At 38.7% G+C, this 26231-nt stretch overlaps 1 protein-coding gene across 1 annotated transcript in view; it reads left to right on the top strand.

The window, feature by feature from the left end:
* The window catches only part of LOC123251810 (poly [ADP-ribose] polymerase tankyrase-1-like), a gene marked incomplete at its 5' end in the record, with an annotated part of 207869 nt that overhangs the window by 121578 nt on the left and 60060 nt on the right, over window positions 1-26231 (top strand). Inside the window, 6 exons of the mRNA XM_044681123.1 lie at window positions 17295-17389; window positions 17838-17904; window positions 19162-19348; window positions 22705-22826; window positions 24228-24319; window positions 24417-24495. Coding sequence (XP_044537058.1) covers window positions 17295-17389; window positions 17838-17904; window positions 19162-19348; window positions 22705-22826; window positions 24228-24319; window positions 24417-24495 — 642 coding nt within the window. The remainder of the gene's footprint in view (window positions 1-17294; window positions 17390-17837; window positions 17905-19161; window positions 19349-22704; window positions 22827-24227; window positions 24320-24416; window positions 24496-26231) is intronic.

Raw genomic sequence — 26231 nt, 5'->3', positions numbered from 1 at the left:
GTGGGGGGTGGGGGGTGGTCAGTTGATTCTGATTCGTCATCCACTCTAGCACACGTGGGTTAGGATCTCCCAGAATTAGGTGTTCTCATCTTTGGTGATTAAATCTAAAGTTGGGCAGTGTAGACTTAATCTAATTATCACCCCTCCTCCCCCCATTCACTGATAAATATGAGGCCTGTCAGTTAACCTCAACCCAGTTTAGTTAAGCCTGTCTCCCAAAATGGCCACTGCATATGCTACAACTTCTTGGAGAAGAAGTAACAGCTGGGAGGCCTGTAGACTGAAAAGGAGAATGAGCTGCCCTGAAAAGCCCTTAGCAAGCCCTCATAACAGAGGTGCTAGTCTTCTGGGAACATCCATGTTAACAGCCCCATTTGATAATGAGAGATTAAAGCTGGCTGTATAAAAGTGGGAGTCATCTGCATGGAACTGGTCATTAAATGTTTGGCACTTCTAAAGTCACCAAGACAGACCATTCAGAGTAAGAAGAGAGCCTAGGATAGAGCCTTGGGAAATATGGCATGGATGAGGATCCAGCAAAGGAAATGGAATAGGAGTGTCAGACAGGTAGGAGGAGAGAACCAAGTGCTGTGAAATGTATTATGAAGAAAATAGTCACAAGTATCTTCTTCTTCCTTGATAGTAGAAAGGGAGGGTATCAATTTCGCTAGGGAAAATGCAGCATTTCAGAAATAACTGAAAAGCTTTTTGACCATTTCTTTTTCTGAAGTGCTATCATAACAGAGAAAGTATTGCTGTCTAGGTGGGAAGAAAGGATCACAAAGGCTTATCAAGCCACTCTGGAAATGTTTAACTATGGAGTTAACAGGAGTCTCTAGGAAGAAGTTAAATGATATACTGTGCTTCAGAAGTTTTACAGGTTGGAAACCATTGCTACCTTTCAGTATTTCTTCTACTGCTGCTTCTTAAGTTAAAGTCAGTTGATGTCAACTGAAGAAAATATAGCTTCAGGCATCATTTTAAAGTAAATCAGCTCTCCTTAGAACTGAATTTAACTGGTAGATTTTCTTTTGTTAACCAGTATCTGATAACAAAATTTGCTCTTCTCATTCCAGTTAATCAAAATAATGTTGCAAATTGTTCATTTTTTGCCTTTATTGATAGCTTTTCTCCAAATAGGATCACAGCTATAGAGCTAGAAGGACTTAAGATTTTGTCTAGTCCAGTAGGCTCAATGATTTGCCTGCAGTTATACGAATGGTAAAAAGCAGAGTCCAGATTGAACCACCAAGCTCAGTTTGTTCTGCTAGAAAGCTGAAATGCTATCCACTATTTGCTTTGACACATAGTGGCATTTTTTTTATTGGGTGATAATTCCAAATGGAAATATAGTGTAGGTAGTGCTGCTGGCTTGATTTAGAGAACATTGGTTGTTTGAATTCCAAGTCTATGTTAGAAAGCTTTGAAAGTGTTTTCTTAGAGTGTACAGTTAGGATTTAGTAAGGAAATTGGGTGGGGAAATTTGGAAATCCAGCATGTGGGTCCTAAATTCCGGTAGACAAATAGGATTTCTGTTTTGGCATTTCTATTTATATAATATTTGGCATTCTCAGAAATTATGGATGCATGGACCCTAACACCTTCACTTACAAGCACACTTTCACTGTGTCAGGCATGTAGTAAATGAATTACTAAAGCATTTGTTAAATGCCTACTGTGTGCCAAGCCCATGCTCATCGATGAAGATAAAAAATCAGATAGGAGTCATATCCTAATAGGGGACAGACAACCCCAAAGGAAGGCTTCTGCCACATGTCAGATGGAGAAGTACCCTGGTTCTTGTAGGGATGTAGCAAAGCAGATGGTGATACCTCATACTTTACGTCATTTCTTCATTCACTTACATAATGATAACAGCTTTTGAAGTTGAACTGTTTGACAAGATCTAGGACTTTGGTGGCAAGAACTTCCTTTTCTCTATCTTTGGAAGTAGTGACTGTAGCAGCCGTGGCCCTGCAGGCAATAGCCAGGCAGCTACATCTACCCAGGGGCTGAGGGCACTGGGCTGAAATAGCCTGGTTGTTACCAAGGCTCTTGAATTCATGGTTCTGGGCTATCTCTATCGCCATCTGAAGAGAAATGGTGGTCAAGATGGTGGGAGTTTGACTTCCCAGCCACATGCTGCCTCCCCTCTCAGGGTGCCCAGCCTATTTAGGCTGGTTTGTCTGCCCTACAGGTGACATTTGGTTGGCAATTGATGGGGATGACAGGCCCCTTCTCTCCAGAAGTTTCTCCTCCACATGATGGCTCTAAGGGCTGGGCTGGAAACAGGGGCTGGTGGTCGGGGGGAGCATCTCCACTTCCAGGTCTCTAAGTGCCTTTCTTCCTATTGGTGGCAGTTGGTCAGCAGTTATTGCTGGTGGAGAGAAGGTGAGCCCCTTTTCCTCTTCAGTTGTGGCTGTGGGGATAGGGAGCTGAGCTGGAAGCAGTTGTATCAACTTTCATTTGCCTCCTTAATATTTCAGGGATATTAGTAACCCTTGAACCCTTCTCCTATACACTTCACATATAACTGTCCCATCTCATGAAGTACCACTGTTCCTATTTATGCAGGCATGTCATCTGTGTGGTATTCTTCACTCTTCATTCTCATTCACCCCACATATCTAATCACTTGCCACATTTTGCCTTTTCTGTCTTCATAGCATTGCTCTCATTTGCTCTTGGTGGAAAGTTTTGAATGATGGCATTCTCATCAGTTATCATTGAAATGAGTTCCTTTTTTATGAATTTTTGTTTATAATTATGAAAATAGTAGAAACATTTCTCTTAAAAGATAACTAACAATATTAGGATGACATTGTGAAGGGATTCTAAACAAACCCATCTCCCCTGAGGAACAATTAAGAGAAGCTCCAAATGAATTATTAAAATGAAACAACATTGAACTTCTTTATGACAGTAAGGGTGTGACACTTGGAGGTAAACTCTGCAGTAAGGATTGTCCCAGGAGGTGACAGTGCAGAGAAATTTGGGCACTGCCAGTCTACCCAAGACTCGGGGGATATCCCAGATCACTCTGAAGCCAGGGCCAGGTTTAGTAGGCCACTCAGAGACTGAACCCTGAAACTAGAAACCTCAAATAGGTCAGCAAAGAAATAGGAACACAACACCAGTAGTAGAGCTCTGGGGAGATCCCAGAAACCATACCCTAGGCCCTGAGCATTCAAGCCAAAATCTTCTAGTACATGACTATATAAGGAGTTCATTATAGTTAATACTATTCATTGGGAAAGTCCTAGTAGAAGATAAAGGGAAGTTGTAGACTGTGGCAAAGAGAGAGGGACTTGACACCAATATTGCATTTGGCTCCCAGATCTGAGTAATGATTACAGTCCCATACCAGAGCTGTAGAAGGAGCTGACTTTCTCTCTCACCAGGCAGCCATCACTCACAAGAGACCACAGCTAAAATCTCAAATTAAAAACAACAATAACAACAACAACAAAAACCCCCTCTGGAATAATAACAAGGACCTCAGAAAAATGACTTGGCCATAACAACTGCAAGGATGAACAAAAATAATGAGTAGCTAAAAGAAGAACTAGGGATAGGGACTGGTCCTGTTAATACACTGACATAAGGAATTACAGGATGAGATACAGCTTCTTCCATTCAGGTTTTGTAATGCAATTTATGATTTTAGAACATTTCCTAGAACACTCAATGGTAAAGTGACTTGCCTAGAGCCACAGCAAGTATGTGTTAGAGTTGGTACTGTATTCTAAGTCTTCCTGGCTCTGAGGCCAGCTCTATAGCCACTGGAATCGAATACATTGAAAATTAGAACATTTGGAGTGAGGATGAAGCAAAAAGTGGACAGCCTTACCCAAGTAGTTGCCATCCTTAATAGGTAAAAACCAGAAGGTTGAAAAATTGGGTGGTGGTGGGGGGAAGGGGAGAGGAATTGCACTATCTATGGTCAAAAACAACAGACTTGGAAAACAGAAAGAAGCTAGATGTGATAATCTTTGGATTCCCCATTTTGCACCCCCCCCCAACCTGAAAAATATGAATAACACCAAAACCTGGATGTCATGTTTTAAGAAATCATTAAAAAAAATTCCCAGAGTTAGCTAGCTAATAGAGCTTAGAGGGCACAGGGAAAATAGAAATAATTCATGTTTCATTGTCTGACATAAACCTGAGGTTAAATGTGCTGAGAAATGTCCTAGTACAAATTCAGAGTTTTCATGTCTAGGCAAAATATTACAAGAATCCAAGAAGGAAGAAAGACCAAAGGATACTGTTTAGGAATATATAAGACTTAGCAGTAAATATTTTAAAGGAAAAAAAATCTTGAAATACGATATTCCAGAAGACAAATGAAAAAGGCCTACAACCAAAGAGAAACTTATCTCCCCTCCCCTCCAAAAGAAAAATAGAGTTCTGTAATAATAAAGAGAGCCAGAAACCAATGTTAGGGATGGAGGGGAGATAGAGAGAGTCTATGTAGGCGTAAGATTCTCTACTAGCTCTCTCCTCTTGCACTGCTCAGACTTCGAGGAGGTGTCACCCCTAAACTGGGTGACCTGGATGGTTGTGCCACACCACAGGAGTTAGGGGCAAAGCTTCCCTATAAGAAGAGGTATGGGGGACCCCAATCCAATTCTGAATGAGGGCAAGGTTCACAAAAACCTCCCCTGAGATCAGTCAACTTCACAGCAGGGGGTCTGGCTCCAAGATGGAGGCAGCCAGACCAAACTGTGATTCCCCTCCCCCTTGTCTCTCAGGCACTCTGGAATGCTATCTGACTAATAAATGGCTTTTATTCTTCGCAATTCAGGGGTTAGGGGAAGGGGTGAAGGTGAAGGGCAAAGGGATTTTGGGGTGCCCTCTTCTCTATTTTTATAGAGTCCGACACTTGGGTGGGAACCTTTGGGGTCCCCACTCCTAAGTGTCTCCCCCCTTGTCCCTTCACCTGTTTATATTTCTATCCTTTCCTATAATTGTAAGTTAGACCGGAAAGAATCTCTCAGCAAGGTTGGATAATGGGAGAAGGAGTCCAAGATATGGCTTCCAAAATGGAGTCCAGACAAGGTAGCTGATTTGATGATTGAAGTCTTGCTGGGTGAGAAGTGATGGGATGCCTTTGACCAGGGAATCAGGGTATCAGTGTCCAAAGAAGGATCCTCAGGAAGACCTTAGGCCTGGATTCAAGCTGAGATGTCCACCTCCTCCCTTTCTCCAGTCCTCTCCCGGAAGTCCTTCTTTCCCCTTCCTTCTCCGGAGAATTACCCAGAATTCTCTCTGATCTCAACTGTCAGTAACTGTTGCCAACAGCCTTCTTCTGGCTCTTTTTATCCCATCCTCCATCCTTACAGTTCTCAAGGGGAGAAAATGTGTTTTTAATGAAGACTTTAAAACATTTCTGTTGAGGAAATCAGGATTGTGTAGAATCTTTGAAATGAAAACTTAATACATGAGAAAAACCTCAAAAGTTAACGTGTTTTGAGCATTTTGAGGGTGCCAAAGTGTAATTAGGTGTTTACTTCTTAATGAGAAGAAAGAAATCATTGTTCCTTCAAAACTTTATCTTGGACTTCCGGGCTAAGATGGCTGCAGAGTAGAAGCAAGGTTCTTCCTCTCCTCACCACCTACCAATACAAAGTGTCTCAAAAAGACAAAAACCAAAATCATATGAATGAAGGGACTCTTCTGTAGGGCCCAGCCTTGAAGGTAGGCAGAGTTTGGGCATTTTCACACTATAAGGGCGTAAAATTACTCCTACCAAAGTGCAAACTGATCACCCCTCCCCCACTCCACCTACAGAGTCAGAGTGAGCACAGGGCAATTGCTAGATTCTTGGGGAGCTGGCTAAGGACACTACAGGCTTATCCCAGAGAGCAGCAGGACTTAGGGCCCTAGGAGGTTGAGTAATGCAGATATTGGGCTCAGAGATAGGGCAGAAAGGGCTGCACATAGCTGATCCAGCAGAGACTGGAAAATAGCCTCAGTGCAAAACTGCTCTGTAACTGGATACACAGAGAGCCTGCCCTCCTCACTCAGACTTTTGACTGGGAAGGAAGAAAAAACTAACAAAGCAATGGCCACCAACACCCAAGAATTACAATCTACAACTATTAAAAAAAAAAAAAGAAAAAGAAAAATCCTTGACTCTGCTTAATTTGATGGAGGAAAAATCCAGACTACAGAGGAGTCAGCAGAGGACAATAAACAAGCAGACACATCTAAACCTTTCTCTCCCCCTCCCTCCCCCCAAAAATGGAAATTGGTCACCAGCTCTTGAGGAGCTCAGATTTGAAATTATGAACCAAGTGATAAAGACAGAAGAAACTTGGCTTGAAAATTGGGAAATAGTTCAAAAAGAAAATAACAGTTTAAAAGACAGAATCTCCCATTTGGAAAAAGAAGCCCAGAAACCAAACGAAATGATTAAGTAAATTGGAGACCACAATTGACCTGCTGGAAGCCATGAAAAGCAGGGTAGACCAAACCAAAAAGGAAAATCAAAAGATCATAGCTAAAAATGAGTCTTTAAAAACTAGAATGGGGTAAGTAGAAGCTAATGATCTCAAAAGACAAGAAGAATTAGTAAAGTCAAAAGAATGACAAATTAGAAGGAAACATGAAATATTTTATTGAGAAAATGACCGACTTGGAAAACAGGTCCAGGAGAGACAATTTGAGAATCATAGGCCTACCTGAAAACTGGGACATAAACAGAAACCTTGACATCATACTACAAGAAATTATCCAAGAAAACTGCCCTGATATTCTTGAACTGGAAGGCAAAATAGATATTGAAAAGAGTCCATAGATCACCCTCTACATTAAATCCTCAAAAGATAACCCCCAGGAATGTAATTGCTAAATTCAAGAGCTTCCAAGCCAAGGTGAAAATATTGCAAGAAGCCAGAAAGAGACAATTTAGGTATCGAGGAGCACCAATTAGGATTACACAGGACCTGGAAGTCTCCACACTAAAAGGATTTCAAGGAATGGAATATGATATTCAGAAAAACAAGAGAATTGGTCTACAACCAAGTATCACCTACTCATCAAAACTGACTATATACTTCCAGGGAAAAGTGTGGGCATTTAACAAAACTGAAAATTTCCAAGTATTTGTAAAGAAAAGAACAGAAATAAATAGAAAATTTGATGTCCAAATATAAAACTCAAGAGAAACATGAAAAGATAAACAAGAAAGAGAGAGAAAAAAATTTTAAGGGCTTCAGTAAGGTCAAATTGTTTATATTCCTTTATGGAAAAAAATGATATTTTGTAACTTGAAAAATGTATTAATTCTCATAGTAGTTAGAAGAATTATTCATAGGTAGTGGTTGGGGTACTAAGTGGTTTTAAGATGATATGTAAAAAAAGAAATGGGGGAATAAATGGCACCAAGAAAAACTTGAAGGAATAAGAAAAATAGGATAAATTAATACTACATAAAGAGGCACATGGGAAGGAGAGGGGAAGAATACTATTATAAGAAGGAGAGAGAGTGCTAATAGGTAATACTTGAACCTTGCTCTCAGTGGAATCAACTCTTGAGAGGGAAGAGCATCCAGATCAATTGGGGTATTGATTCTATCTTACCCTACAGGGAAGTTGAGAGGGGAAAACTTAGAGGGGAAGTGGGACAGGGAGTACCAAAAGGGAGGGAAAGAGAGGAGGAATTTAATGAATCCTAAAGAAAAATAAGAGGGGAGAGGGTAGGAAGGGAAGTAAAATAAGGGTCGGGATTAGGGAGACTAATTAAAAGCAAAACACTGGTATAGAAGGAAATAGTGAAAGAAGAAAGGGCAGGACTAGAAGGGAAAATCAAAATGATGGAGAATACACAGGTGATAATCATAACTCTTAATGTAAATGGGTGAACTCACCCATAAGACAGAAACAAATAGCAGAGTGGAGCAGAAATCAAAATCCTACCATATGTTGTCTACAAGAAACACACATGAGGCATGTAGACACACATGAGGTTAAGGTAAAAGGCTAGAGCAAAATCTATTGGGCATCAACTGAGAAAAAGAGGGCAGGAGTCACAATCATGATATCTGAAAAAAACAAAGTAAAAATAGATCTGATTAAAAGAGATAGGGAAGATAATAATATCCTGATAAAAGGTAGTATAGACAATGAGGAAATATCAGTACTAAGCATGTATACACCAAATGGTATAGCATCCAGATTTTTAAAGGAGAAACTATTGGAGCTTAAGGAGGAAATAGATTGCAAAACTATACTAGTGGGATACCTGAACCTTCCTCTATCAGATCTAGATAAATCAGAATAAAAAAAATAAATAAGAAAGAGGTAAGAGATGTGAATGGAATCTTAGAAAAATTAAGTTAATAGATATATGGAGAAAAATAAATAGGGACAAAAAGGAATACACCTTTTCAATAGCACATGGTACATTCACAAAGATTGACCATATACTAGGGCATAAAACATGGAAAACAAATGCAAAAAAGCAGAAATAACAATGTAGTCTTTTCAGATTATAATCCAATAAAAATGCTAATTAGTGAGCGAAATGGAGAGTCAAATAAAAAATTAATTGGAAATAAAATAATGTGATTCTCCAAAACTGGTTGTTAAAGAATAAATCATAGAAACAATAATTTCAATAAGGAGACATCATATCAAAATCTATGGGATGCAGCCAAAGCAGTACTCGGGAGAAATTTTATATCCCTGAGTGCATATAAACAAATTAGAGAAGGAAGAGGTCAATGGAAGGGCATACAAATTTAAAAAGTAGGAAAAAAACAAATTAAAAATCCCCAGATAAAAACCAAATTAGAAATCCTAAAAATTAAAAGAGAAATTAATAAAATTGAAGGTTAAAGAATTGTTGAATTAACAAATAAGACTAGAAGCTGGTACTTTGAAAAACAAAATGAAGTATTGGTTAATCTAATGAAAAAAGGAAAGAAGATAACCAAATTAATACTATCAGAGATGAAAAGGATGACCTCACCTCTAATGAAGAGGAAATTAAGGTAATTACTAAGAACTATTTTACCCAATTATATGCCAATAAATATGGCAATCTAGATGATATGGATGATTATTTACAAAAATATAAATTGCCTAGATTAACCGCAGAGGAAATAGAATACTTAAATAATTCCATATCAGAACAAGAAATTGAACAAACCATCAAAGAACTCCCTAAGAAAAAATCCCCAGGGCCAGATGGATTCACAAGTGAATTCTATCAAACATTTAAAGAACAGCTAACCCCAGTACTATACAAACTGTTTGAGAAAATAAGCAAAGAAGGAGTTCTACCAAATTCCTTTTATGACACAAATATGGTACTGATTCCAAAAGCCAAGCAGATCAAAAACAGAGAATGAAAACTATAGACAAATCTCCTTAATGAACAGATGCAAAAATCTTAAATAGAATACTAGCAAAAAGATTCCAGCAAGTGATCATGAGGATTATTTACTATGATCAGGTGAGATTTATACCAGGAATGCAAGGATGGCAATAAGGAGACGAAACTATCTCTCTTTGCAGATGATATGATTGTGTACTTAAAGAGTCGTAAAAAATCAACTAAAAAGCTAAAGGAAATAATCAACAACTTTAGCGAAGTTGCAGGATACAAAATAAACACATAAATTATCAACATTTCTCTATGTTTCCAACACATCCACTCCACATTCCTCTCATCAGGAAGAACAATAATTCTTTCACTTAAGTGAATTCTAAAAGTGAACAAATTCCAACTTAAATGGAAACTAAATAATATTAAATCTAAGATATGAAGGTAAAAGAGCAGATTACAGAAACAAATAATTTCATCATAGAAAGTTATTAGACAAACTTTTAAAAGTGAAAAAGTAGACAAAAAGTTAAAAAGTTAAAAGTAGACAAAACAATACTTACAGGAAAATTTATATCTAAATACTTTTATCAGCAAAAGAGAAGAGGCCAGTGATACATTCAACTATAAAAGTAATCAACTCAAAAGGCCCCAAATGTAAAAATATTCATTTTAAAGTAATATATAATTGAAAACAAAAACTGTAATAAAACTATTCAATTCATTTTTTGAAAACACTACAAAAGAAGAGAAACCTTTGGCTAATTTACTTTTTAAGCAGAGATCTCCATCACCACTGTAAAAAATTGATAGAGAAAACAAATTTTTAAAAATTGTTTTACCCCAATATGTGTCAACAAAACTTATAACTTTTAAGAGCTACATGAATGTCAGAAAAAGAGAAATTAAGAAAACCAGTCTCAAAAAAAAAAAAAAAAGAAAGAAACTAAACTGACCATAAATTAACTCCCAGTGAAAAAACCCACTGAGGACATTTTGCAATGCAAGAGCTTAAACTACTTCTACTAGTAATCATCAGAGCAGTTTATACTGCTTAAAAAAAGAAAATTGATCAGTGGAACAGGCCTAATAAATAAGATGAGTTTAGAAGCATAAGTTCTATCAAATATTTAAAAGATAATTTTTAATATTATGCAATTTCAGCAGAAAAGCATCTTGTTGAATTCTTTTTTATGAAACACATAAGATCTAGATACCTCAACTGGATAGATGCCATAGGGGAGGAAAAAAAACCAACTAAATGTTGATGTCTCTAATGAGCATTGATTCAAAATTTTGTATAAAATATTAGATGCTATAGGAACATCTTCAAAAGATCATCATATGGTTCAATATTGAGAATTCTAAATATGGTAGAACATATTAATGACAGTAAAATTATTTCATATGGATAGATGTAGAAAAAAGCTTTTTATAACATTCTTTAACCATGTAAAAACACTTAAGAGCTTAGAAATAAGTGTACCTTTCCCCAAAAGTATAAACAAAATCTCTCAGAAACTAGGAAATGGTATTATCTGCAGTGGAGAAAAACTAGAGACTTTTCCATTAGGGTCAGAAAATAAGTAAGAATAACTGTCATTCAGAAAATGTAATATACTTCTCTTGATCCCCTCTATAGCAGTTATTGTTTAAAAAAAAAAAAAAAGAATTTAAGAGAGGCAGCTAGGTAGCTCAGTGGATTGAGAGCCAGGCCTAGAGATGAGAGGTCCTGGGTTCAAATGTGGCCTCAGATACTTCCTAGCTGTGTGACCCTGGTCAAGGTACTTAATTCCCATCGCCTAGCCCTTAGTGCATTGTCTGCCTTGAATACAATATTTAGCATCAATTCTAATACAGAAGGTAAGAGTTTTAAATTTAAAAAAAGTGTTTTTCCCAAGGGCTACAAATTAATAGTGAAGAAACCAAATTATTACCATTTGAAGATTACAGTGATTTATCTAGAGAACCTTTTAGATTAAATAAAAATTAGTTAAAATAACCTCAATTAAGGATCCAAGTATAAAATTACCTCATATAGGCATTAGTATTTCTGAATGTTTTTAACATAATGCAATAGAACACTAGTAAATGAAATATCATCCAATATAATTATAAGTAATAATTATATAGATTTCTACATTATAATTTTCTAATCCAATTATATTGTAAACTCCCTGAGGGTAGTTTTTTGTTTTGTTTTGTTTTGTTTTACCTCTTGTTGTATCCCTGGTGCTTAGCACAATGTCTGGCACATAGTAGGCAATTAACAAAGGTTGATCAATTGGTTATAGATATATGAAGTCCCTGAGCACTTAGAAGTGTAAACAGTAACTAGTGTAAAAATGTCTTTAGCTGATCCAACCATTCTGGAGGGAATTTGGATTTATGCCCAAAGGGCTATAAAACAGTGATTACTCTTTGATCCAGTAATACCACTACTAGGTCTGTATCACAAAGTGACAAAATAAAAAAATTGGGAAAGGGACTTACTTGTACAAAAATATTTATAATTGCTTTATTTCTGGTGGCAAAGAATTGGAAACTAAAGGGATGTTCCTCAGTTGGGGAATGGCTGAATAAATTGTGGTATATGATAGTGATGGGATATATTATACTATAAGAAATAATGAACAGGCTGCTTTCAAAAAGAGCTAGAAACAACAAACTGGGAAAAAATCTTTATAACAAAAAATTCTGACAAAGGTCTAATTACTCAAATAAACAAGGAACTAAATCAATTGTATAAAAAAATCAAGCCCCAAAGAGATAAAAAATAAACAGACTTGTACGAAAATATTTATAGCTGCGCTTTTTGTGGTGGCAAAAAACTGGAAAAGGAGAGTATGTCCTTCAATTGGGGAATGGCTGAACAAATTGTGGTATATGCTGGTGATGGAATACTATTGTGCTCAAAGGAATAATAAACTGGGGGAATTCCATGTGAACTGGAATGACCTCCCAGAATTGATGCAGAGTGAAAGGAGCAGAACCAGGAGAACATTGTACACTGATACACTGTGGTAAAACCGAATGTGATGGACTTCTGTACTAGCAGCAATGCAATGACCCAGGACAATTCTGAGGGATTTATGGTAAAGAATGCTACCCACATTCAGAGGAAGAACTACAGAAATGGAAACATAGAAGAAAAACAACCGCTTGAACACATGGGTTGATGTGGACATGATTGGGGATGTAGAATCAGAAACAGCCACACCAATGTAACTACCAACAATATGGAAATAAGTCTTGGTTGATGATACATATTAAAACCAGTGGAAATGTGCATTGCATATGGGGGGTAGGTGAAGGGGTGTGAAGGGGTAAGTAATAGCATGAATCATGTAACCCTGGAAAATTTTTCTTAAAAAATAAATAAAATATTTAAATAAAACAAAACAAAACAAAAAGAGCTGGAAAGACCTCTGTGAACAGATGCAGAGTGGAATAAGCAGAACCAGGAGTTCATTGTACACAGTAACAACAATATTTTGGAATGATCAACTCTGATAGACTTAGCTACTATCAGCAATACATAATGATCCAGGGCAATTCTGAGGGACTTATGACAAAGAATGCTATCTACCTCCAGAGAAAGAACTGTTAGGAAAAATATGTGATTTATCACTTCTTTATTTGGGGATATATTTTGGTGACTTAAAAAATGAACTCCAAAAATGTATTTAAAAAGATCTCCACAGGAAATTGCTCTGATAAAAGTTTAATATCCAAAATATATTAAAAATGGATATAAATATATAAGAAGAACATTCCCTAAGAGAAAAGTAGTTAAAGGAGGCAACTAGGCAGTTCTCAAATGAAGAAATGCAGTCTTATCAAAAATCGTGTAAAAAGTATTCTACATCATAAGAAATGCTAATCAGAATAATGCTAAAAATAGCTAACATTTAGATAGTGCTTTAAGTTTTAAAAATCACGGTATCTTTATTATCTCATTTGAATCTTACAATATAAATCTATATAAAGTAGCTGCTATTATTAACCCCATTTTACAGATGAGGAAGCTGAGACTGAGAAAGGTTATGTAATACACAGCATCACACAGCTGTCTTGTCATCATCCCCACACAGTGCCTTATTACATAGAGAATACTTAATCATGACTTGTTTATTTCATTCATGAATGAGATCCAGTTGTATAGATAACTGTTTACAGGATTCCCACAGTGACTCCTTCCTCTTGTGAAAGGGAGATTCCTTGGGCTGGGAAATAAGCTTCAAATTGTAATCTCTGCCTGCTTCTAATCTCAGCTCTGCTCCATGCAGCCTGGTTTTAATAGCTTGACTTACTTGTCATTGGCATCTAGGGACTTAAACTTGGGATGGCTGGGAATGGGCAATAAATTCTGGGCTGGGTGAGGGATGCAAAATCCTAGGGCCCCTGGGAGTTGGAAGCATTACTGAATCATTTTAGATTTCAGAAATCACTGGATGTCTCACCTCTTTTTTCCCTTTATTTTGTTATGATCTGTTCCTCTCCATAAATAACATGGCAATTTCTCAGTATCTGGCTTCAAAATGATACATTGGGTAAAATAAGAAATAGTCTACTCTTTGACAGATGTCTCTGGGATTTCCCTTTTAATGAGTTGCTGAGAGTATGTAGATTTTGTCACACTTTGACTTGGTAATAATCAATTTTCTTAAAAATCAGTAACTTGATTCCCTTTTCTCCTTGTGGTATGAGATAGCAGGTGTCTTGTGACATGATTGACTTGGGTTTCAATTTAATGGTCTTGAGGCCAGCTGCTTTGTAAAGTATACTTTGAAAGTCCTTACATGTAACTCAGTTGACTCAAGCTAGTGAGTGAAAGAGGCATTTAAATTAGAGCATCACAGACTTAGAGCTCCCTTAGGCCAACCCCTTCGAAATGGAGGCACTCAGGAACTAATATAATTTCCCCAAGACTACCAATTAGTAAGGCAGGATTTGAACTCCTGTCTTCTTACCACAGAGCCCAATGCTCTGTCTTTTAATCTAGCTCAGATCTGAAAATGGGATACTTTGTATCACCAAGGGGAAAGGGGCTATCACTGCTGCTTATATTAAAAAAAAAATTAGACTAGTGCCAAGACTAGATTTCACTAATATGTCCACTCAGCACAGAGGTCAACATAAATTGTACACTGACTACATGGTGTAAAGTCTGTAATGCACAACTGTTGGTATGGACTGCTTTGAACATTTTAAGTGTTCTTTTGGTGAGTAGAATCTTGTTTTTTATCCTTACTATCTTGTGTGGGACACATTTGAGGAAATTGAGCCATAGGTTAAGTAGAATTTGTAAGGCTTCATCAGAAGTTACTCTAATGGGACTGAGAATAAATGTAACATTTCCTGGTTTGCTTCATTATTTCCCCATACTATCTTAGTAGTTAAGAACTATTCAGTATTATGGTTTAAGCTTGCAGACTAGAATGATGGAAAGGAAGGAGCTTCACATTCTGTCTTTAAAGTACTATTTTATAATTACATACAGTATTTTAGCAATTCTTTTGTGTTTTGACCTTGAGTGTTTGAAGAAAATATATTTGAAAGACTGTCGGAGCCCAAAATATGAGGTGGGAAGTCTGGAAGGAATAACCTTGAGAAATGAGCAGAAATATACCTTCTATGAAGTGCTATTACAGTAATTAAACTTTATGTAAGTAAATTAGTCAAGGTGGACTGATTGCTGTGGATGCAAAGAAGCTTTTAATTAAAAAACATTTTGATTGATTTTATAAAAGCGTTGAAGAGCTCCTGCTCAATTTAAGCAGTGAACCCTTTAATAACCTTATTCCAGTTTTATTGGGGACAGAAATTATCTTGGAGGGAAACTCTCTTTTCCTATTCTACCTGTATTGGATCTGTTGACATACAAATACTGAACATCGAATAATGGTGAGGTTTTTCTGTGCCCTATAGTAAATTGGTTTTGAGAGTTTGCTAGTCAGCTTAACAACGTCAATACTGGATGTCATCCTCTGCTTTATCAGTACCCAGTCCTCTGTGGTTAGGCCTTGGGGACCTCCCCACCCCTCTTCTTTAGAATGCCTGATGCTCCTATTTAAGCACTCCTCACTCAGGTTGAGGGGTGTGTGGCTATAGACTTGAATGACCTTTCCATATTTTGTTGTGGGGAGGATGTCATAAGATAAAGTTGCCTGAGAAGATGTTGCAGGCACTGGAACTTGAACAGTGAGTACAATTTTAGCAGGAGATAAAAGAACCTTTTAGGTGAGGAAATAACATGATCAGAGGCCTAGTCTATTTTTGGAGCAAGGAGAAGACCTAAGTTACTAACTAGAGAATTCATTGAGAGAGAAATAGGGTTAAATAGAAAAAGTAGAAGGACTAATTGTAGAATGCCTTTAACAATAACAACAATAAGACATTTATAGAGAGCTTTAAGATCTGCAAAGCAATTTACAAATATCTCATTTCATCCTCCCCAAAAGCCTGAAAGGCTGGTGCTGTTATTATCTCCATTTTACAATGAGGAGCCTGAGGCAAACAAAGGTTGTGTGACTTGCCCAGGGTCATATAGCTTTGAACTGTCTGAGGCCAGATTTGAACTAGGCCTGATACTCTCTATCCACTGTTCCATATAGCTGCCCTAGCCAAGAAGCCAAGAAGAGGAATTTAGACCAGGTGTGCTAGGCCAGTTTGTTCCAGAAGGTAAAGCAATCTATAGGGTCACAGATATGGAGGGGGAAGGGACCTTGAGGGCTACCCAGTTTAACATCCTCATTTTACAGGTGAGGAAACTGAAGCAAAACATTTGTGTCATATCCCAAATCCTACAGGTCTTTAGAGTCAAGTGTAAGAAACAAAATGGATATAAAGAGATAGATTTAAAAAATATTAGGGTATTTAAAGAGTTATTGGTAGCCATTAGAAAAATGAAGCCACGTGCCATGTTAAGAGTCAGTTTGAAAAAACCGCCGTTACCTCCTTTCCCCAACCTAGCTCCGCTCCAAATCACCAAGAGGAAGTACCAATCTAGTCACTCACTGTCCTTCTATCTACGTGATTACACTTCCTGCCCACATGATTACGCAAGCCAGGAATCATGGGAAATGTAGTTTGAAATCAGAGACCTCAAAATTAGTTCAAGGACCTCCAAATTTCCAATACCGCACAATTGGGTTTGAGCCCAGGTTGTCTGACTCTGTAGATATCCCCTGTCACTAACTGGAACTTAATCCTGAATGGCCCCTTCAGAGACATGCAGTGATGTTGCAGGTAAAGGGCACTTCCACACAGGGAACTTCCTGGGGAGCAAGAAAAACACTGCTGCCCCTTCAGGGTCATATTCTTCCTCAGGCTGTGGGTATAGTGAACTAGGCTCCTGGTACCCAGGAAACAAGGATCATCTCTAACAGGGAAGAGAGTTTGTTCCTTTCAGTTTAAATGATTCAACCCAGTCATTCAACCTGCAAGAGTATTGAGGCCTCAAGATGAAGCCTCAAAACTTCCTTTAGAGCAGTCAGACATTGTTGAAAATAAAGCTTTTGGGCAACTAGGTGGCTCTGTGGATAAAGAGCCAGTACTAAAGATGGGAAATTCTATGTTCAAATGTGACCTCAGACACTTTCTGTGTGACCCTGCAAGTCAACCCAATTCTTCTGCCTTGGAGCCAGTAACTTAGTATTGATTCAAAGACAGAAGACAAATAAAGAAAGGCCCAGGTGGAAGGGGAAATGAACACCAAGCCTTTGAGACAGCTTTGGTATTTGTGTCAAATTAGACCTGGGTATGAAGGGAAGACTTAAAGGCTTCCTGCCTCCAGCAGTTTGCGCCATCCAAAAGGAAATCAGAGCTCCTAGAATGTTTCTTCCAAATGGTTGTGTCTCAGCAGACCATCTCATTCTTTGTTTGATGGTTTACAAGGAGAGTCTGGGTATTTACTTCCTACTAGTAAGGAACTCCTATTTGTGTCTCCTTTTCCCAGTCTACTCCTTTACACCTGGCTGCAGGCTACAATCGCGTGCGGATAGTACAGCTTCTCCTTCAGCATGGAGCTGATGTTCATGCCAAAGACAAAGGGTATGTGACTCCAAGGCTTATCACTCCAGGAGGCCTTGAGTGAGGGGCACACTGACCTGTTTGGGTGCTATCTTATGTTATTCCACCACAGCCTTGGGAGGGAGGGAAGGAACTCTTTCTGATTTGGCTACTTCTGGTCTCAACCCATAGGCTGCAAAGAATTTCTTGTCATGTGCCAGGCACTGTGTGGAGCAGCACTGAAAGTGCCATGGGCACTAAAGCCAAAAAACAGACAGAATTTTAAAAGGGAAAGCCCTTTTTGTCAAGTACCTTACTGGGAAATCAGATTGAAAGGAATCAATAGGGCCTCTTTGGGGCAAATACTAACAGGCAGGATCATGGTGTTCATGTTCTGAAATCAAATTGGGTCTGATTACTTTTTGTTTTCTGCAATTTCTACAAGTTTTTTCTGATCCCTTAATTCTTATCATTTGCTTCCTTTACTCAGTGGACTCGTGCCTCTGCATAATGCATGTTCATATGGACATTATGAAGTCACTGAATTGCTTTTAAAGGTAAGAGTAGAACTGATTGTACCTCAGAATTTGAATAAGGCTTAAGAAAACAATCTATTGCACATACTATGCTCACATATTTTCCCTAGAAATTCTTACTAGACATTTTTGAAGCTCTGACCATCATGATATGTTTTAAACCATCACCTCAAATTATTTTGTGCTGTTTAAGTCTCTGGACAAAGCTATGGAAGCCTTTTGATAGCATTTTAAAAAATGAATTATTTTCTCTTCTTCTGCCCTTCCCCTCCATTGGGGAAAAGAAAAAGGAAAGAAAAACAAAACCCTTATAATAAATTTGTAGCAAATTCCTACATTGGTCATGTCCTAGTATCTTTGTCTCCTCCTTGTGCGGAAAGAGGGGAAACTAGATATTTAAGGGATGGTCACCAGAAATCGGATTAACTCGATTTCAAATTAAAATAGACCCAAGTCAGGATGATTTTTATGGAAGTTTATTTACAATTAGGAAGGTTGAAGGTAGGGAAATTGAGAGAGAGAAACTCTGGCCCGGACCAGAGGCCCAAACCAGGCAGAGATTTAGAGGCCCAGCAGAGGGGTGCAGAGGTTAATTAAACAAGGCTTCTAGCCACAAGGCCTTTTCCAATTAGAGAGGCAAGAGAGGCCTCCCTGAGGATGGAGCCTCCATAAATGCCAAGGAAGGAGAAAGGAAGTCAGCCTAACTTGCCCACGTGACAATTCAGAGGGAAGCAGTCTAAGGTCTCACAAGAGATCCTTCAACACCAAGTTCAAAGCACCAACTGCCTCCACAGGAAGTTACCATCATATTTAAGAGATAGCATCTTTCGGGACTTCCTGCATCCACCTCCAATTTTCACGTGGAAAAATGGCAGCCTCAACACTGTTTTGGACTGAGGCAGTCCCTTGTTCTTGATTTGTTACTTATTGTCATGTGTGGGTCACTGATCCTCCCTCTCCACTAAGTTGGGTGGGGTGACATTATTTCTGATGGCTAGAGTCTAACAATGAATGAGGATGAGCTAATTCCATTTACACAGTGCCCACCACCTGTTCTCTGTTGGGAGGGTTGGTAGCATACTTTTATCATTGAAGTCATGGCTTGTCATTGCATTGACCAGAGTTTTTGAATTTGTCTTCCCTGTGTTATCATAATGTATTAATTGTTCTCATCGTGGTTAACATTTCAGAACTGTATTGCAAGCTTGTCATTTACAGAGAAGCAAATAGGTGTCCCTGAACTGCTTACTAACCTGCAGCCCTCTTCCCTATTCTTAGCATGGCGCTTGTGTCAATGCTATGGATCTCTGGCAGTTCACCCCACTCCATGAGGCTGCCTCCAAGAACCGAGTAGAAGTTTGTTCTTTGCTGCTGAGTCATGGAGCTGATCCTACCTTGGTCAACTGTCATGGCAAGAGTGCTGTGGACATGGCTCCTACTCCTGAGCTGCGGGAGAGGCTGACATGTATGTATTTTGGGCCTCCATCCGTGCTGGCTCTTGTCACCTTGCATCCCTGTTATCTCACTTCTTAACTCCCACTCTGGTCTCAAGCTCTCAGTCAATATGTAGTTCATGCTTTAATATTATTACCTCTTACCTGCAGCAAGTTTGTTATGAGTACCTCTGAGAAAGGGACATTTGGAATCCACATCTCCAAGGCTTAATTTTGCACAGGTTTTTGGACTTTGAACTGTTGATTTCTAGGAAGATTCAGGTCACTTTTAATCTTAACCATTTGCCTTTTTGGGAATGTTAGTGTGGCTAATAGACTGTCTTCATCAGCCAGTATTTACTGAAGACTATGCACATTTCAGCCTGACATTCACAAAGCAAAATATAAGTGGAATGAGAGATGGCTATTCAGATCATACTGATTGAGTGAATTTATGTTGTGGCATTTTTGAGGCACGTAATATTCATGAAGAGGGTCCTCAATACCATCAATTTTTCTCATGCTACAAATTTAGCACTAGGTTAGTAATAACAATTGTGAATGTGAACAGGATGAACTTAACCACAAAATAGGAGAGAGGACAGCAGAATGAATTAAAAGCTAGAATCCCACAACATGCTATCTACAAGAAACACATTTAAAGCAAGGAGGCACACACAGAGTAAAGATAAAGGGCTAGAGCAGAATCTGTTAAGTTTCAGCTAAAGTTAAAAAAGCAGAAGTAGCAATTATGATCTCAGAGAAAGCAAGTGAAAATTGATCTTAAGGAAGGCATGATAGACAATGAAGCAATATAAACAGCACTAGTTTTAGATTTTTTTTTAAATTTTGAATTTTAAATATTTTTCCATGTTTACATGATTAATTTTCTTTCCCTCCCCCCTCCTAGAGCCATCAAGCAATTCCACTAGGTTGTACAAATGTTATCACTTGATACCTATTTCCAAATTATTCATTTTTAATATAGAGCAAATTTTTAAAGCCTAAGCCCTAAATCACATACTTGTATGTACTTGTGATAAGTGATGTCATATGTTTTGCTTTTGCATTTTTACTCCCATAGTTCTTTCTCTCAATGTAGATGGCATTCTTTTACATAAGTCCTTCAGGAGTGTCCTGGTTTGCTGCATTGCTACTAGTAGCAAAATCCATTACATTGGATTTTTCCACAGCGTTTTACTTTCTGTGTACAGTGCTCTTCTGGTTATGCTCATTTCACTCTGCATCAGTTAATTGAGGTTCTCCCAGTTCAGATAGAAAGCCTCCAGATCATCAATACTTATAGCACAATAATATACCACCACATACCACAATTTGTTCAGCCATTCCCCAATTGAGGGATACCTCCCCATTTTCCAATTTTTTGCCACCACACAAAGCAAGACTATGAATATACAAGTACAAGTATTTTTCCTTATCTTTTTGTGGTACAAACCCAGCAGTGGTATGGCTGGATCAAAGGGTATGCATTCTTTTAAAGCCCTTTGTGCATAATTCCAAATTGCCTTCCAGAATGGCTGGATTAATTCACAACTCCATCAGTAATGCATTAGTGTCTCAATTTTGCCACAACCCCTCCAACATTTATTATTTTCCTTTCCTGTCATATTAGCCAATCTGCTAGGTGTGAGGTGGCACTTCAGCATTGTTTTGATTTGCATTTCTCTAATTATGAGAGATTTAGAACACTTTTTCATATTAGCACTAGTTTTAGATTCCCCTTCCCACTCTTCCCCTCCCTGTAGCCTCCCTATGGTAGATGATGTGTTATGCTCATCTAAGTCAGTTGTACTCATCCTGAGTGCTGCAGATTCCAAGGAATAGGTTTCAGGGGCTTTATGTTTTTACATTTATTTTACTTTAGCTTCTTCCCAAAATGTAGCATTTCTGTCACTTATGAATTGGGTCCATGAGGTTCACCAGACTGACAAAGAAAGAGGCATGAGGCACAAAACAGGTCTCTTAACCCTCTCTGACTCCAATTTTTGATACACACTCTTCGATTTTCTTTGTCAAAGAGGGAGTTCCTCCTCAGGTGATTTTTATTTTGAAGTTTGTTGTAAGTAATTGAGTTATTTCTGATCTCTCATTGTCCAGCCTGTTTAATTGATCTATTTTTTTTTTTTAACCAATACCATAGAGTTCTAACAATTACTTTGTTATTGTGGTCTAGAGTTAGTCCCCTTTTGTTCCTAATCTTTCCTGCTAGATAATCTTGACTTTTTATTCCTTCATGTGAACTTTTAGTTAAATGTTTTCTCTAGCTTTTTAAAGTATTTCTTTGGTAGTTTAGATGTTACAAGATTAAATCTCAAAATTGATAGCTGATAGCTAGCATCATTTTTTTTTTTAAACCCTTGTACTTCGGTGTATTGTCTCATAGGTGGAAGATTGGTAAGGGTGGGCAATGGGGATCAAGTGACTTGCCCAGGGTCACACAGCTGGGAAGTGGCTGAGACCGGGTTTGAACCTAGGACCTCCTGTCTCTAGGCCTGACTCTCACTCCACTGAGCTACCCAGCTGCCCCCCTAGCATCATTTTAAATTATGTTGGTACAACCTATCCTTGACCTTCCAATTGTTTAAGAAAATTTTTTTTATTTTTTTTAAGAGTGCTTTGTAATTGGACTTATTTGTGTGCCTTATTCAGTTGTTTAACCCTCAGATATCTAATGAATTTTGTGATTATTTTGAATGGTACTCCTCCTTTTTGTTCTCTTCAGGATTTTGTTTTTATTACATTCTTGGTTTTTCAGGATATATTTTATGTTGTGCTGTTACTAAAGTTATTGTCTTAATGAGGGTGTTTTTTCTCACTGATTATTTAGAATTAAAACATGAGACAAAAGAACCAAGGATTGGGGGCAGCTGGGTAGCTCAGTGGATTGAGAGACAGGCCTAGAGACCGGAGGTCCTAGGTTCAAGTCCGGCCTCAGACACTTCCCAGCTGTGTGACCCTGGGCAAGTCACTTGACCCCCATTGCCCACCCTTACCACTCTTCCACCTATAATTCAATACACAGAAGTTAAGGGTTTAAAATTAAAAAAAAAAAAAAAAAAAAAAAAAAAAAAAAAAAAAAGAACCAAGGAATCAAGCATTTGTCAAGCTTTGTACCTGTATTCCCTGCCCCCCTCTCCTGGCAGAAAGTGTGTGCTTGATCAGTACTTGTTGACAGACCAGTTGAATGATCATCTTCTGTCATCCTCTCACCAACACTAAAATGTCTTTTACAAACCCCAGAACATAATATACTAGTCTAAAGGGACAGGGGAGGTGGGATTAAATTTTTCCTAATTTCAATAGTGATCAACAATTTTATTTTCTTAGTTGTAATCTTGCTTTATGGAAATCTTCATTTTGTTAACAGATGAATTTAAAGGTCACTCTTTACTACAAGCAGCCAGAGAAGCTGACCTTGCCAAAGTTAAAAAAACACTTGCTTTGGAGATCATTAATTTCAAGCAGCCCCAGACTCATGAAACAGCTTTGGTAAGAGTTTTTAGCTAATTCTTTCCTTTGATGTGTGTTAAAACTGGGCTATCACAGAGGTGCTTTTCAGTATGAAGCATAGAGATTGATTCAGCACCTCAGGTTCCACTCAGCTGCTTTTCAGTAGCAGACACCAGGGTTTTGAATGCAATTGGCTTTGTTGGGCCTATTTCCAGGAATGAAAAGAATGCAAAGGGCAGGACTATTGTTCAGCTTTGTGTTTAGGACATTTCACCTGTGAATTGATCCAGGGCCATTTCAGTTCCTTGTTTTATGATCTCATCTTTTCATCAGCATGCAAAATAGATGTGATTCCTATAAATATCTGTGTGAATTTTCAAAGTGACATGCTGTATTCAAATAATCAGTAGATTTCTTAGACAGTAGATGTTAGAATATTTCTTCTAACCTATATAAATTATTCCCATTTTAATTTCAGTGATTGTTTATTTTTTTAAAAAATGGTTAGTTTTCTTTTCATGCACTCTCAAAACATATTTATTGGTCTCATCATCATCAGTTTCATGGCAGTTCACATGTAAAATCTTTATCAATCCCATCCATGGAGGAAAAGGTTCCTTATGGCACAAATATCTCGACTTAACTATTTTAAGTCCAGTAGGCAGGCTTCTGGTGAAACTCGCCCCCAAAATGGTGGTAAAGCTGGACACCTTAGTAGACTTGAATTTCCATCACCTGTGTGATTGGGCAATAGAAGCATCTCTGTAAGGCCTTCAGATCTATTTTTCAGTCTCTCAGGATAGCCTTGATAGAACTGCAAACTATTTTTCCACAACCAAGGGAATGGCATTAGTTGATTTTCAGGTCTGCTGTAAACAAGTCTTCAGCATAATCATGATTGATCCTCTGGAAGAAGTAGAAGTGTGATAGCCTGAAAAAGATCTCTAAACTGGAGTCTCACACTCTGGGTTTAAGTCCTATGGCCTTAGCCAGGCCCTTCAACCTTTCCGGGACTCAGTTTCCTCAAAATATAAAATAAGGTGGAGTAGAAGGCCTCAAAGGTTCCTTCTAGCCCTAAATCTATTAAGCTCTGAGTCTATGATAATCAGTTACACAATTGCTTTTCAGGTGTGAATCTTGTTTTGGATTATTGCTCTGTTGCATTTTACAGATAGTTGCATCTGTACAATGGAGAACATGGGTATTTCCTGTGATTAGAGGGAGTGGCCAGTTTGATCCAATTTTCCCTTTTCATTTTAGCTCCAGAATATCTATATCAGAGTTTTATATTGGCCCAAAATGTCAGTCATCTCTGTAGGCATTCAGCTCTCTGTGTTTTTATTTGGAATGCCACTAAGGCTGGGGACAGATGGCCAAATTCAGGCATTCAGGAGGAAGATCAGCAATAACCTGCATTTCCCTCTTTTCATTTTTTCCCAGCATTGTGCTGTGGCCTCCTTACACCCCAAGCGGAAGCAAGTGGCTGAACTCTTACTACGGAAAGGAGCAAACGTGAACGAAAAGAATAAAGAGTAGGTTCTATCACTTCACTGCCAACGGTGTTGTTCAGCTTTTAAGAGCCACAACCCAACCTGATGAGCATGTTTCCCTCTTCCGTTTCCCTTCTAGCTTTATGACACCCTTGCATGTCGCAGCAGAAAGAGCTCACAATGATGTCATAGAGGTTCTCCATAAGCACGGAGCCAAGGTGAGTGCTCACCAGAGAAGCAGCATCTGCCCAGGAATATGGGCATAGCTGGCTTGGTGGGATTGTGGTGGGATCGGCATTCCCTGGACTGAGACCATCTCAAAGACTTGACAGGCAAACTTGTGGCAATGACTAGCATTTAGTCCAGCCCTGGGCTTGCCCTTGGGGTCTTGCCCTTTGTAGGACCTGCTGGAGCACGAGCAGCAGTGCTTTTTGTTCTCTTGTGAATTCAGAATACCAGCTTTTCACAAGTATTGGTCACAAGAGATACTAGTTAGAGGGGGGAAAGGAATCCAGAGTACTGAGCCCCGCCAACACATGTTGGCAGGCAGATACCTGGACCAATGGGATGATGTTTGACTTCCTACCATGTCCAGGGGACTACCCTCAAAGTTCTTTTGAGAAACAAGTGAAGAATCTTACAAAAACAGAATAAAATGACCTAAAGAGGCCATTAGAGCCAGGAAGCTGAGGGGTAGACAGAATCCTCTTTCTGTGAAGGAGGTAGCTAGAGATGTCCTCCAAGGACTGGGGGTTTGGACTCCCAGGAGATATCATTTAGGCAGAGTCAGATGAAGATGACAAGGGCAGAGGGTGGAGTGTCCTTCAGAGAAGCCCTGGGGCAGCTATTTCTTCCTTCCTGGGGCCATATATCAAGAACCTGACAGAGAAATGGGTTCAAATCCTACCTCTGGTTCTTTTCCAGCTTATTTCATGACCTAGAGCAGGTCCCCTCCCCTCCCTGGACATTGTCTTCCTCATTTAGCAAATGAGGGGGTTGGAAGGATCCTCTGAGGTCCCATTTGGCTCTCAATTTAAATGCCTATTATCCTCCTTTGACTAGCTAGATCTGGCAAGTAAACCTCACAACCCCTCTGCACAAATGAGGCTTTCAGATGTAGTCTAGAAATTGCTGTTGAGAACTACAAGGTCCTAACTTCTTGAATGCCCCCACTTGATGTCAGTGGCTGGCTCTAGAGGAGTAAGGGCTACAGAACCAAGCACTGAGCCCTAGCTTAGTCTGAAGGGTTACCCACCTGGCCTTCCTTCCAGCTTTAGGAGCCTCTTCAGAGTCAGACTGCCTCCCTTATCTTCTTGTTACTATCATGTGCCTCTAATTTCTCTCTTCAGTATTTCTCCTATCTCCTTTCCCTTGCTGCACGCATCCATGAGGTTGGACATTCTGGGTGTGTCCTCACCCCTATGGGGACTAGTGGTTGATCCATTCTTGGTCTGGCCTCAGAGTGAGCTCTTGTGGAGCAAATACATATCTCCATTGGGTTTCAAGTCTCCTTGTCCAATGGGAAATGTGGGCCAGATATGGAGTAACTAAAGCAACATTCATAAGATAAGGAGTCATAAACAGCTTACAAGTTATGGACTTCATGAGATCACACTAAAGAGCTTTGATATATAAGAGCTTTCGTATGGTTAATCCATCAGGAAACATTTGTTTAAGTGCCTACCCTGGACCAGTCACTTTGCTAATACAAAAAGAAGCAAAAGATAGCCCCTGCTTTCAGGAAGAGAGGCAAAAACAAGTGAGGGCCAGCTTCATCATAGCTCTGTGCTATGGTGTCCTGCCCTTTGCTATCCTTTGTCATCATTGGGCTTGGCTGGGGCAGTTTTCTATCTCTTCTGGGTTAAGACAGGCTTCAGGCTAAGTCAGGAGCCCTAAATACAAGATAGGAAGGAGAGGGTTTCTGAGGCTTGAACAGAATATTGAAATCCCATAT

The sequence above is a fragment of the Gracilinanus agilis genome, chromosome 6 (genome assembly GCF_016433145.1).
Source record: "Gracilinanus agilis isolate LMUSP501 chromosome 6, AgileGrace, whole genome shotgun sequence".
NCBI classification, from domain to species: domain Eukaryota; kingdom Metazoa; phylum Chordata; class Mammalia; order Didelphimorphia; family Didelphidae; genus Gracilinanus; species Gracilinanus agilis.
Note: the sequence above shows the minus strand (reverse complement) of the source record. Positions and strands in the feature narration are given on the sequence as shown.